General features: G+C 39.5%; 1 protein-coding gene across 1 annotated transcript in view; it reads right to left on the bottom strand.

Annotated features, from left to right (window-relative positions):
- The window catches only part of CCNB3 (cyclin B3), a 54,876-nt gene that overhangs the window by 26,956 nt on the left and 15,326 nt on the right, over positions 1 to 12,594 (bottom strand). The window contains 3 exon segments of the mRNA XM_027091274.1: positions 640 to 735; positions 1,661 to 4,829; positions 8,858 to 8,955. Coding sequence (XP_026947075.1) covers positions 640 to 735; positions 1,661 to 4,829; positions 8,858 to 8,955 — 3,363 coding nt within the window.

The raw sequence follows: 12,594 nt of genomic DNA, 5'->3' as shown, positions 1-12,594 counted from the left end.
GAGATATTCATCTTTCCTCTTATGCATGGCTTGCTAAAATTCTAGTTAGTAGATAACCTTGGTCCCATCTGTTCCACTGAGAGACAGAAGAAAATCTGGAATTGATGAATATTAGTGGTAAAAGAGACTGGCAGATTTCAAAGGAGAAAGAAAATTTCACCAGGTTGGAGAGCTGGAATAAAAGGTCTGGTTTTACATATGATGCCAGAAACTTGCACAGAGAAAGGAAAAGATCTCTAAGAGCAGTCACTCAGAAAGAGCCCGCTTGACAATTTTTGTGTCTGAGATTAGCTCCTCAACAATTAGAGGTGTAGGCTTATGGTCTCCAAGGTAATTAGACTTTAGTTCATATCCCAGATCTACCACATACTATTTGTGTTGACTGAGCAGTTTCCTCCAACTATAAAAAGGAGATAATAATACCTACCATCATAAAGTTATTGGGAAAATTAAACAAGATAATGTTTATAAATCCCTTAGCACAATGTTTAACTCATAGTATGCTACCAGTAGATGTCAGTTGCTGCTAATATTTTTTCATCATCATTATTACCTCCCCTTTAAACTTGCATTTGAAGGATGTGTGATGAGAAAATGAGAACTGGAAATCATTGCCCCTCACCCTCACCACCTACACACCTCTCTCTCCTTCATGTAACTGAAGATATCCTTAGCATATATTGAGTTGAAAAATGGATCACTGTGGTCCTTGTCAATATCCTCCAGTGGGGTCATCTGCTTGGAAATCACCAGAAAGACATATTAAGAGAAAGATTCCAAGGAAAGCTTAGCACACATACATAAAAAATGACTCCTTTCTTCCCACTGTCATCTCCTCCTAAGGTTCCTCAAGCCTTATATGTCCTGGGCCATAACAGAGCACCCCTTGGCCCTGTAATCCTCATACTGTTGAGTAACCAAGAAATGCTTAGTCCTCCTGTACATACCTGCTCTGCCCTAAGAAACAGACACTATTTTTACAGGTAAACTCAAGATTCTCCAAGAAAGACATTCTTGTCTTACTCTTTCAAATTATGTCACCTGTCTTCTTAGGTCCCTTGTTATGTCTCAGTGCTTTGATCTGGCCCAGTTCATCTTCTTGTTAGCCTTTTCCTCCCTTCTACACATTTAACCAGGTTGTTCTGCCTACAAGAGGGGTCTTTCTTCTTCTGCTTGCCAAATTTCATCCCTTAGTCCTTCCAATTTACAACTTAAAAACCATCTTCCTTGGAAGATGCCTCTGTGAACTTAATCCATCTTTAGCTAAGGTCCAATGTAATGCAGACTGCAATTACTAAGAAAGGCAATTTCCTGAAAGAAATTGTCTAGCCACTACTGAAAAGCATATATATACATACATATATATATATTATATATATATGTATATAATACACACACACACACACACACACACATACACACACACACACACACATACACACACACAGTATTCCAGACCCTTGGGGGGTATTCCTGGAATAAATACTTTCTAATTGCTCAGGTACATCACTACGCCAATCACAAAGTCAAGAGATTCCACAAGGCCAACTTGATTTAATACCAATTGCTTAGAAAGGCAAAAAAAATCTCTTTGCTAGCAGCCACCTCCAGGACAACAAAGAACACTTCATCTAATTTAAGAAGAAAGAAAGCAGAATACCTCCTTCTCTGATCTCTTGTCCTGAGATGAGAAAGGTTCATTGGAACTGGATTCACAAGTACTGGACTGGCTTGTGGTACTGAACTTGCCCACACTGGACATGGTGACAGTGCTGGACAAGCCTGTTCTAGAGTCAGGGGCAGTGGTAGACACATGTGGGCTGGTTTCAACTTGGAGGATGATGAAATCTTTGATAAAGGTGTCTTCTTTGTGAGTGAGATTCTTTTGCAAGGCCAATGGCTCCTTGGAAGACAAGTCTTTCTCACTGCTGGGCTTCTCCTGCAAGGCCAAGTGCTCCTTCAGGATAGGCTCCTCCTCAATTGTGGGATTCTCCTGCAAGGCCAAGGGCTCCTCGAAGAGGGTCTCTTTCTCACTCGTGGGCTTCTCCTGCAAGGCCAAGGACTCCCTCAAGATGATTTCCTTCTCAATGCTGGGATTCTCCTGCAAGGCCAGGGGCTCCTTCAGGATAGTCTCCTCCTCAATTGTGAGATTCTCCTGCAAGGTCAAGGACTCCCTCAGGATGGTCTCCTTTTCAATGCTGGGCTTCTCCTGCAAGGCCTGTGGCTGCTTAATTAGGGACTCCTCTTCAATGGTGATGTTTTCTTGCAAGGCCAACTGCTTTTTCAAGAGGAACACCTCCCCCTGAGCAGTGGGCTTCTTCTTTAAAGATAATTGCCCCTCTATGCTCACTGCCACCTCAGTGGAGAGCTCTTCCTTCAGAACCAACGGTTTCTTGAAAAGGAATTCCTCTTCAGTGGTGCTTTTGTCCTGCAAAGCCAACAGTGCCTTCAAGGAGTCCTCTTTGTTATCAGTCTTCTTCTGCAAGGCAAAAGACTTCCTGAAGAGGGACTCATCTTTGTTGGTAGGTTTAACATGCAGTGAAAATGGCTCCTGAAAGGGGAATTCCTCCTCAGTGGTAGACCTCTCCTCCAAGGTCAATGGCTCCTTAATATATGATTCTTCTTCAGTGGTGATATTCTCCTGCAAGGCCAATGGTTTCTTTGAGAGGGACACCTCTTGCAGAGTGGTGTGCCTCTCTTTCAGTACAGATGGATCCTGGAAGAGGAACTCTTCAGTTGTAGACTTTTTTTTAAAGGGCAACAGCTCCTTAAAGAGTGACTCCTCTTCAGAGGTAGTCTTCTCTATGACCAGTGGCTTCTTTAAGAGGAACGTCTTCCCCTGAGTGATTTGCCTCTTTTTTAAAGATACCGGTGTCTTGGTTAGAATTGTCTCATCAGTTGAAGACTTCTTCCTAAATGACATTGGCTCCATAAAGGAGGAGTCCTCACCTTCACCAATCATATTCTGCAAGTCCAACTGTTCTTGGAAGATAGGCATCATCATTTGAGTGGTACACTTTTTCTTCTTTAAAGATAATGACTCCTTGGTAGAGATTGCCACATCTGTGGTATGTTTCTTCCTAAATGACACTGGATCCATAAGAAATTCATCTTTACTGTCTATATTCTCCTGCAATGCCCATAGCTTCTTTAAGAGGACCACATCCCCCTGAATGGTGTGCTTCTCTTGCAGTGCAGATGGTTTCTTCAAGAGGGACTCCTCCTCAGTGGTAGGCTTTTTTTTAAAGGATAATGGCTCCTTAATGAGTGACTTCTCTTCAGAAATGGTCTGCAATACTAGTGGCTTGGTCAAACAGGACATCTTACCCTGACTGGTACACTTCTTCTTTAAAGACAACAGCTTATTAGAGGAGTTTGCCTCCTCAATGGTACGCTTCTTGTTAAAAGCCAAAGGCTCCCTTAAAAGGGACTCCTCCGCAGTTGGAGTCTTCTGCAAGACCAACGGCTTCTCCAAGATGGACAACTCCTCCCGAGTGGTGTGCCTCTCCTGCAATGCTGATGGCTCTTGGAAAAGGGACTCCTTAGTGGTAGGCTTCTTCTTAAGGGGTAACGGCTTCTTAATGAGTGACTTCTCTTCAGAGGTGGTCTTCTGTAATACTAGTGGCTTCTTCAAGCGGTACCTCTTCCCCCGAGTAGTATGCTTCTTCTTTAAAGGTAATGGCTTCTTGGAAAGGGTTGCCTCCTTAGTAGTATGCTTCTTCCTTGAGGAAATTGGCTCCATAAGAAATTCATCTTCGCCATCCTTTTTCTCCTGCAATGCCTCTGGCTTCTTCAAAAGGGTAACCTCCCCATCAGTGGTGTGCTTCTCTTGCAACACAGATAGCTCCTGGAAGAGGGACTCCTCCTTAGTGGTAGGCTTCTTTTTAAAGGACAATGACTCCTTAATAAGTGCCTTCTCTCCAGAGATGGTCTTCTGCAATACTAATGGCTTCTTCAAGTGGGCTATCTTCCCCTGAGTAGTGCACTTCTTCTTTAAAGATAATGGCCTTGTGGTGAAGGTTGTCTCCACTGTGGTAGGTTGTTTCTTAAAAGCCAATGGTTCCTTAAAGACAGAATCCTCTTCAGTGTTGATCTTCTCCTGAAAGGCCAATGATTTCTTCAAGATGGACACCTCTTGTTCAGTGGTGTGCTTCTTTGGCAATGCAGGTGGCTCCTGGAAAAGGCACTCCTTCTCAGTGGTAGGCTTTCTCTTAAAAGACAACAGCTCCTTAGCGAGTGACTTCTCTTCAGAGGTGATCTTCTGCAATACTAGTGGCTTCTTCATACAGGACATCTTCCCCTGAGTGGTACACTTTTTCTTTAAAGATAACAGCTTCTTGGTGGGGGTTGCCTCCTCAGTTTTAGGCTTCTTCCTAAAGTTTATGGGCTCCATAAAGAAAGAATCCTCTTCAACACTGATGTCCTGCAATGCCAACTCCTCCCTCGTGCAGGACTGCTTCCCCTGATGTGTGCACATATTCTTTAAAGATAATGTACTCTTGTTGATGGCTGCCTTCTCAGTTTTATGCTTCTCCCCAAAAGTCACTGGCTCTACAACATCACTGTCAGTCTCATCCTGCAAGGATAGTGGCTTCTCTAAGAGGGACACCTCCCTCTGATTTGTGCTCTTCTTTAATGACCCCTTGATGAGGATTGTATCCTCAGTAGTGGGTTCCTCTTTTAAAATGAATGGCTTTTTGAAAAGAGATGCCTCCTCAGTAGTGGGTGTCTTGGAGCTGGTAGATATCTCCAGAATGAATGGTTTATCTATAATATTTGGCACCATGGTGGTTGAGACTACTACTGGTGAGAGTTCCAGCTTATTATACCTGTAAAGGAAACAATGTCTGGGTAAGAAGAATGTAGTTCCTAGAATCCTCACCTACCATCTCGTTTTGTCACTCTACTTACTAAATGTATGGAAGTGGAAAGGGCTTCAACCCCAAGAGACAGACTAGAGGGTAAAAATCAATGGGTACCATAGTAAATCAACTAAGTAGCACACAGTATAGTTTCTATGACCTAGGTCCCCATACTTTTCCAAAAAATTTCCCCTGAAATCCATGTTATTTATGCTTTCTCATATATGATTTATTAACTTTATTTATATACAAAGGCTTTTATTATAATACTTACCACATTGTATGAGTGACTGGCTTATATATGTCTCCCTCACTAGCTGCATTTATCTGTCTTTGTCTATCAGCACCAGGCATCTGATAAAATTCAGGTTGAAATTAATATTGTTTAAAGGCTTATGAGAGAGGATTATAAGAGAGAGGCTTATAAAAGGCTTATAAGAGAAAGTTGGGCTGGTACTTATTGTTCATGGTATCTAACCATATTCCTTTCACTCTAGGCTATTCACAAGATGCTTTCCTAGTGGAGATAATAAAAAAGACCAAAATAAACATTTGTTCACATGTGTCAGATGCAAAGCTTTGTTTTGAATAGGACTGCATATCCAATCAGAGTGACTAACCTGGTGTGACCAAATCTCTGGATGACTAGAAATCAGAATAAGAAAAGGGAGAGAATTAAAGGTAAATATGATCAGTCTGAACAAGAGTAAGTACCTTCAAAAGACTAGATATTATATGATTCCTTTTATATGAAACATCCAGAGGAGACATATCCATAGGGGTATATCCATAACAGAAAATAGGTTGGTGGTTGCCTGAAGCAATTAGGCAAGAAAATAAAATAAAAGGGATCTAGATTGGAAAGGAAGAAGTAAAACTACTTATATTAGCAGATGACATAGTCTTATACATAGAAAATCCTAAGGAACCCACACACAAATACTATTAGAACTAATATACAAGTTCAGCAAAGTTCTATGATTCAAGATCAATATACAGAAATCACATGTATTTCTATATCCTTGCAATGAACAACATGAAAATGAAATTATGAAAACAATTCCATTTACAATAGAATCAAGAAGAATAAAATGCTTAGAAATAAATTTAATAAAAGAGGTGAGAAATTTATACTCTGAAAAGTACAAAAAAATGTTAAAAGAAATTAAAGATCTAAATAAATGAAAAGACATCCCATGTTCCTGGACTTAGTATTAAGATGGTAATACTCCCCAAATTGATTTACAGGTTCAAGGCAACTTCTATAAGAATCCCAGCTGGCTTATTAGTAGAAATTGACAAGCTGATTCTAAAACTTATATGGAATTGCAGGGAACCCAGAAGAGCCAAAACAATCTTGAAAAAGAGGAACAACGTTGGAGGGATCACACTTCCCAATTTCAAAACACACTACAGAACAACAATAATCAAGATACCATAGTACTGGCATAATGAAAGACACGTAGGTCAATGGAATAAAATTGAGAGTTCAGAAATAAACACATGTACAGTCAGCTGATTTTCAACAAGGGTGCCAAGACAATTAAGTGGAGAAAGATTAGTCTTTTCAATAAATGGTGCCGAGGCAATTGGATATCTATCAATACATGCAAAACAATGAAGTTAAACCCCTAACATACACCAACAATAAAAATTAACTCAAAATGAATCAACAATCTAAGTTAAGAGCTAAAAATTTTAAACTCTAAAAAGAAAAAAATCTTAAAAGTAAATGTTCATAACCTTGGATTTGGCAATGGTTTCTTAGATTATGATACCAAAAGCATAAGCAACAAAAGAATAAATTGGATTTCATTACAATTAAAAACATTTATGCCTCAAGGAACACCAAGAAGAAAATGAAAAGACCTACAGAATGGAGGAAAAGTACTTGCTAATCATATATCTGATCAGGGACTTGTATCTAAACTATATAAAGAATTCTTACAACTCAATAATGAAATGATCAATAACCAAATATTTTAAATCAGCAAAGGATCTGAATAGACATTCCTCCAAAGAAGATATGCAAGTGGCCAATAAGCACATGAAAGATTCCCAAATCATTAGTCATCAGAGAACTGCAAATCTAAACCACAATGAGATACCATCCCACACTCACTAGAAAGGCCATTTAAAAAACAAACAAACAAAAAACCCAGAAAATGGCAAGGATGTGGAAAATTCAAAACCCTCATCCACTGCTGGTAGGAATGTAAGATAGTGCAACCACTATGGAATACAGTTTGGCAGTTCCCCAATGAGTTCAACATAGAATTACCATATGACCCAGCAATTTCTAGTTACATATGCAAAAGAATTAAAAACAGGTGTTCAAACAAAAATTTGTACACAGGTGTTCACAGCAGCACTATTCACAATAACCAAAAGGTGTAAACAATTCAAACGTTCATCAACATTCATACAATGGAATATTATTTGGCAATAAAAGAGGATGAAGTACTAATACCTGCTACAACATGGATGAACCCTCAAACTTCATGCTGAGTGAAAGAAGCCAGATACAAAAGACGACACATTGTACAATTCCATTTCTGGGAAACGTCCAGTATGGATAAATCTATAGAGACAGAAAGTAGACTAGTGGTTGCCTACAGATGGGGAGGACTGAGAGGTGGTAGCTAAAGGTAGAGTTCCTTTTGGGGTTGATGAAAACATCCTAAAATTCACTGTGGTGATGGCTGCATAACTCTGTGAATATACTAAAAACCATTGAATTGTACATTTTAAGAGGGTGAATTGTGTATGTGAATTATATCTTAATAAAGCTGTTACCAAAAAAAAAACCCACTTAGAATAATGTGTGATTACAGTGAACTCTCAATAGATGTTAGCTATTAACTCTAGCACTATTATTAGGGTCCATTTCACTGAACTCTGAATGAGGACAAGAATGTTTATGGCATTTTGTGAGGATTTCCCTGCTAAAGTCAGAATGGTGAAAGAAATTCAAAAGAAAATAACACAGGGAATTAAGGTCAAAATACACATGCAAATCCCAGGAATTTCATTTCAGCAAGAAACTGAGTGGGCTAAATGCTAATCTTCTGGTATGATTTCTTTCTGCTGGGTAATTAGCAAAGTGTCCTGTGGACCTGGCATGTTAATTTTTAGGAGTTCCCCAAACTTTTCCCCTTACCATTTGGAACCCATGCTTAGCTGGGTTATAGCTATCTAGCTGATCTATTCTATTCTTCCAGAAAGAAGTAATTCCCACTGGAATGAGGAGAGGATATAAAAAGGTCTCACTCCACTTTCTAACTCTTCTTCTAATAGAAGATTTCCTAGGAGTAAATCCTTTTCCCGATCCTAGATGAGAATACTCCTATCTACTTGCAGAACCTGTGATCAGTTCCCTATAACAGCGGACAACACACATTTCTGGCCTAAGGAGATAGTAATTTCTCTACAGTAAAAAGGAACAAGCCTCCCCCTAAGGTTTCTAATGGGATAAGCAGACTGGCAAGCTATCAGCCAGCTGCTGAGAATCCCCTGAAAAGTTAAGTTGCATCCACACTCTCAACCACAGAGTAGCTCAGTCAAGGACTGAAGTACTAAAATAGAGAAAGATGAGCACAAGAACTTTTGGCAAATTCCTCAATGACAACAGCTCTTTCAATATGCACACACCATGTGGGTGGGTGACAGAGGGAAAGAGGGGGAGGGGGAGGGGGAGGGGAGGGGGAGGGAGAGAGGGAGAGAGGGAGAGAGGGAGTGAGGGAGTGAGGGAGTGAGGGAGTGAGGGAGTGAGGGAGAGGGGCAAAGAGAAAGAGAGAGAAAGATTGGGGGTGGTGGTGAGATGAGGCCTATAATTCTTCAGCAATTTAGTCCATCTAAGCACCCGGAGTTAATGTAATACTCACCACTGTAGCTCACTAAAAATGTTCTCAATGGGGACAAAAGGCAGTCAAAAGGATGTCACACCCTCTCCTTTACCATATAAAACAATGCCATCTGACTACCCTCGTACTCACCCACGAGCACGTGTGTTCCTGTTTATCTTCTTGGAAACATCTTTAACAAACTCATTACTGCCTTCTTTCTTGGGCTTGGCAGGTTGACTTTGAGAAGCCTGCAAGAAAAAAATAAAGGTGGGGAGGCTGGTCTGGAGGAGGAAGCAAGGAAATGGAGAGAGAGAGAGAGAGAGAGAGAACCTCAAATTAACCAATAGGTGGTTCTCACAGGAAGGTCCTGACACACATCCACACCCTGGACACCTTGTTTGGGTGTTCCCAGGAACATTGATCAAAACATCTTACAACCAGTATGGTACTGGTGCCAACTAGTCATGATGGAAGCTAGCAGTACAGTAGTCCTGGTGCATATTAGCTAAATAGCAGCCCTAAGTGATTTCAAGATACATATGATGTAGTTCTGATCTCCAATGTCAGGCATATGGCTGGTAAATTCTCAAAAAGATGTTTTGTAAACATCACATTCCATTTTGACCCCATAAGATGTTCAGAGGGGGGAAAAGGTAATATAACTGGCTTTGCTGCCTGAGTATACCAAGATCAACTAGCTTTTCAGGATAGACCTCTAATACAACACTACCTGTGATACATCTATCCCATCTCACTGAGGGGATATTTATTTAACATGGGGCTCTGTAAAGCTCCACCAGAAACTCTAATCATGACTAATTCTATTAAACAGTAGAAGAGATCATGGGACTGTGAATAATGTCAGTAAAAATAATCTTAAAGGTTATGCCTTTAAAATGAAACAAATGGAATCTAATTATATTCCAAATAAATACCATAACCACACTGAAGGACAAAAGAAAGAAAACAGAAGGAAATACAAGATAATAAACAACTAATCCAAGTAAACACAGACTATACACCCTCACCATATACATCCTCAGTCAGGATGTGTTTGTGGGATGGTGGAGAATATTGCAAATAAATCTGGAACTCTTTTTAGTAGGTGTGTTTATTATGGTGGTGTGGAAGAAGTAATTCTGAAACTCTTTTAGATGTATTATAGTATTGAGTAAATGTGTTGATGATCTTGTGAACCATGGTTCTCATTGTAGAGAAGGAACATATAAACACGGATTGAGGAATACAAGAAAGAACCCTGTACGTTTTGGAATGGGAGTTGTGTGGACTCATGATTTCTTAAATAGGTATATGTGTATATACATCTGAGTATACAGGAGTGTGTGTATTTGTATATATAGATATATGTGTATATATATATATGTTTAAGTACAGATGTGTGTGTATCTATATGTATATATACATGCAGACATTTCCTAACTCTGTCTGCGGAAAGGGCAGAAAAAGCAGACACCCCAGTAGCACACCTAGCACTGAGATCTTGGTCTCTAATACCATTCCCCATTAAAAGGAACAGGAATTCTTCACAGAAATGGTTGACTCCATGCCAATAAAATAGGTACAAGAACATCCTGGAACATCCTGTTATGCTGGAAAGAAAATGTTCAAAAAAATGATGATAGTATGTCACAAAGACACAGTAGTCAGATTAAGGGGGGCCCTAGTGACCAAATTTGGGACAATTTGAGCACCAAAATAATAAAATACAATACTGAACAACAAACCACTGAAAAAACAGGAATTCATAAGTCTATACCAATAATAAATAAACAGGGAAGAAGGGAGGCCTCTGCTTGTAGACTGGTAAATGGGGAGCAAGTGCTAGAGTTGGAAAAATCATCAAAAAGATTGTTAGGCAAAAATCATCAATGAATGCTAAATCTAGGGGACATTTTGATGAAGAGTGGCTATTTGGAGGCTCTTAAGGGTGTGTCCCACAGATTATTAGTTGCAAGAGGAAAAAAAAATAAACAGTAATTATATAGTGGAGAAACCAGACAACATCTTGACTGGGTGATCAAAATTAACCTCACCAATGAGGGACAGATGGATGTCATGTGCCTCCAGATGTGATACTCTAAGGACAGAACATCACCTATACAGTACTCCAGCCAAGCATATATAACATCAATCTAATCACATGGAAACATCAGACGAACACAAAATGAGGAATGTTCTATTTTTAAAAGGGGGGTTGGGTGGGACTGTATTCTTCAAAAATATCATAAAAAACAAAGAAAGGCTATGGAAGTGTTCCAGATTAAAAGAAGCTAGAGACATGACACGTAAATGACCCTAGACTGGATCCATTACTGGAGGGGAAAAAGTGCTTATAACATTGACTTTACAAAGTCAATGGAAAAAAATTGGAATATGGACAATAGATTACATAAAAACACTATATCAATGTAAATGTATAAAGTTGTTGACTGCACTGTGTTTATATAAGACTATTTCTCTGAGGAGAAATAGTATATAGAGACTCTTTCTCTATATACACTGAAATACCCTAAGTACTTCATGGTAAAGGACCATGATGTATATAAGCAGATAGGATAAAATGTTAGTAATATGTGAATCTAGGTAAACAGCATATGTGTGTTCTTTGTACTGTTTTTTATTTTTGCAACTTTTTATAAATTTGAAATTATTTCCAAATGAAGTATAAAAAAATTATGCCTTTGTATCATCGTATCATAATAAGCAACTACAATCCAACAGGGAATTCTTTCTTAGGCCCTCAAGTTGTTGTCCACTTCTGCTCTTCAAAGAGCTTGACACAGTTTGCATTTTAATTTCACCTAAAGTTTTACAAACTCCTTATGTGTCAGGCTGAGATCCAGCTTTGGAAAAGATGTGCGTTCTTGGCAGGAGAGAGGTGGAGACCCTAATCCCCAGGGTGAAACTTTCAACTTGCCATATGTGAAGGTTCAAAGCACTAATATTTTCAGATCTAAGCTCAAGGGGACCTTTACCAGTATCTCCCCATAATTCTTTCACCAAAAAATAGGAAAATAGAGATGACAATCCTACTGGCAAAAAATAATTTAGGAAATAGACTTTATCTCCTCATCCACTGGCTTTGGACCAGCTCTAACAAATCAAAAGTCCTTCCCATGCTGAAAGGATAAAGGAGAGGGAAAAAAAGAACACTCACAGCAGACTAACTAATTAAAACAGATCAGCTCTTTTGGCAAGCCAGGACCTCACTGTGGTGAATGTTGAGGAGAAGACAGATATGGGGACATGAAAACGAAGTAATACTGACAGGAAGAAGCAAATCATCATAAAGGGAAACCCCAAAATTCAGAGAGAAAAGAGTCCTCAATCCTCAAAGAAATGAGCTCAGACGTCTGCAGAAATGCCCAACCCTGGAATGGCTTAGGTACACTGTAATGATAGAACTTTGTCTGGAAAGCACCAAAGATCATTCAAGGTGACCAGGACTTGAACACAAAAGGGAAATGGGCTTTCTGAGCTTCTGAAAAGCTAGAGGCAGAGATACTGCTCAGGGATGACTTGCATCCCCAACCCTGGACAAGTATGTGGCCTAACAGATGTTGAATTCAGTTGGAGAATCAGGAGGGTCCTAGCATGTGTTTCCTATTAATTTATTTGTGTTTGTTCTTTATGAATGATGACATAAACTTCACAACAAAAAGAGGACTGAGACATGCCAGGAAAGTTTTTCATATGCGGTTAGACTTTGCTTTGCACAGTGTCACTGGACTCCCATCAGGGACTCTGGAGGCCAAGGGAAGCTACATTAAGATGAGCTGCATCTGCTTCTGATTTCTGTGGCTACCTTATTTCAACCAAGTTTCTAGAGCCATGGTTAAATAAGTCAGAAAATGAATCTAACCTTA

The sequence above is a fragment of the Aethalodelphis obliquidens genome, unplaced genomic scaffold (assembly GCF_003676395.1).
Source record: "Aethalodelphis obliquidens isolate GAN/ISIS:26980383/991018 unplaced genomic scaffold, ASM367639v1 scaffold71, whole genome shotgun sequence".
Taxonomy (NCBI): Eukaryota; Metazoa; Chordata; class Mammalia; order Artiodactyla; family Delphinidae; genus Aethalodelphis; species Aethalodelphis obliquidens.
This window is presented reverse-complemented; position numbering and strand designations above follow the sequence as displayed.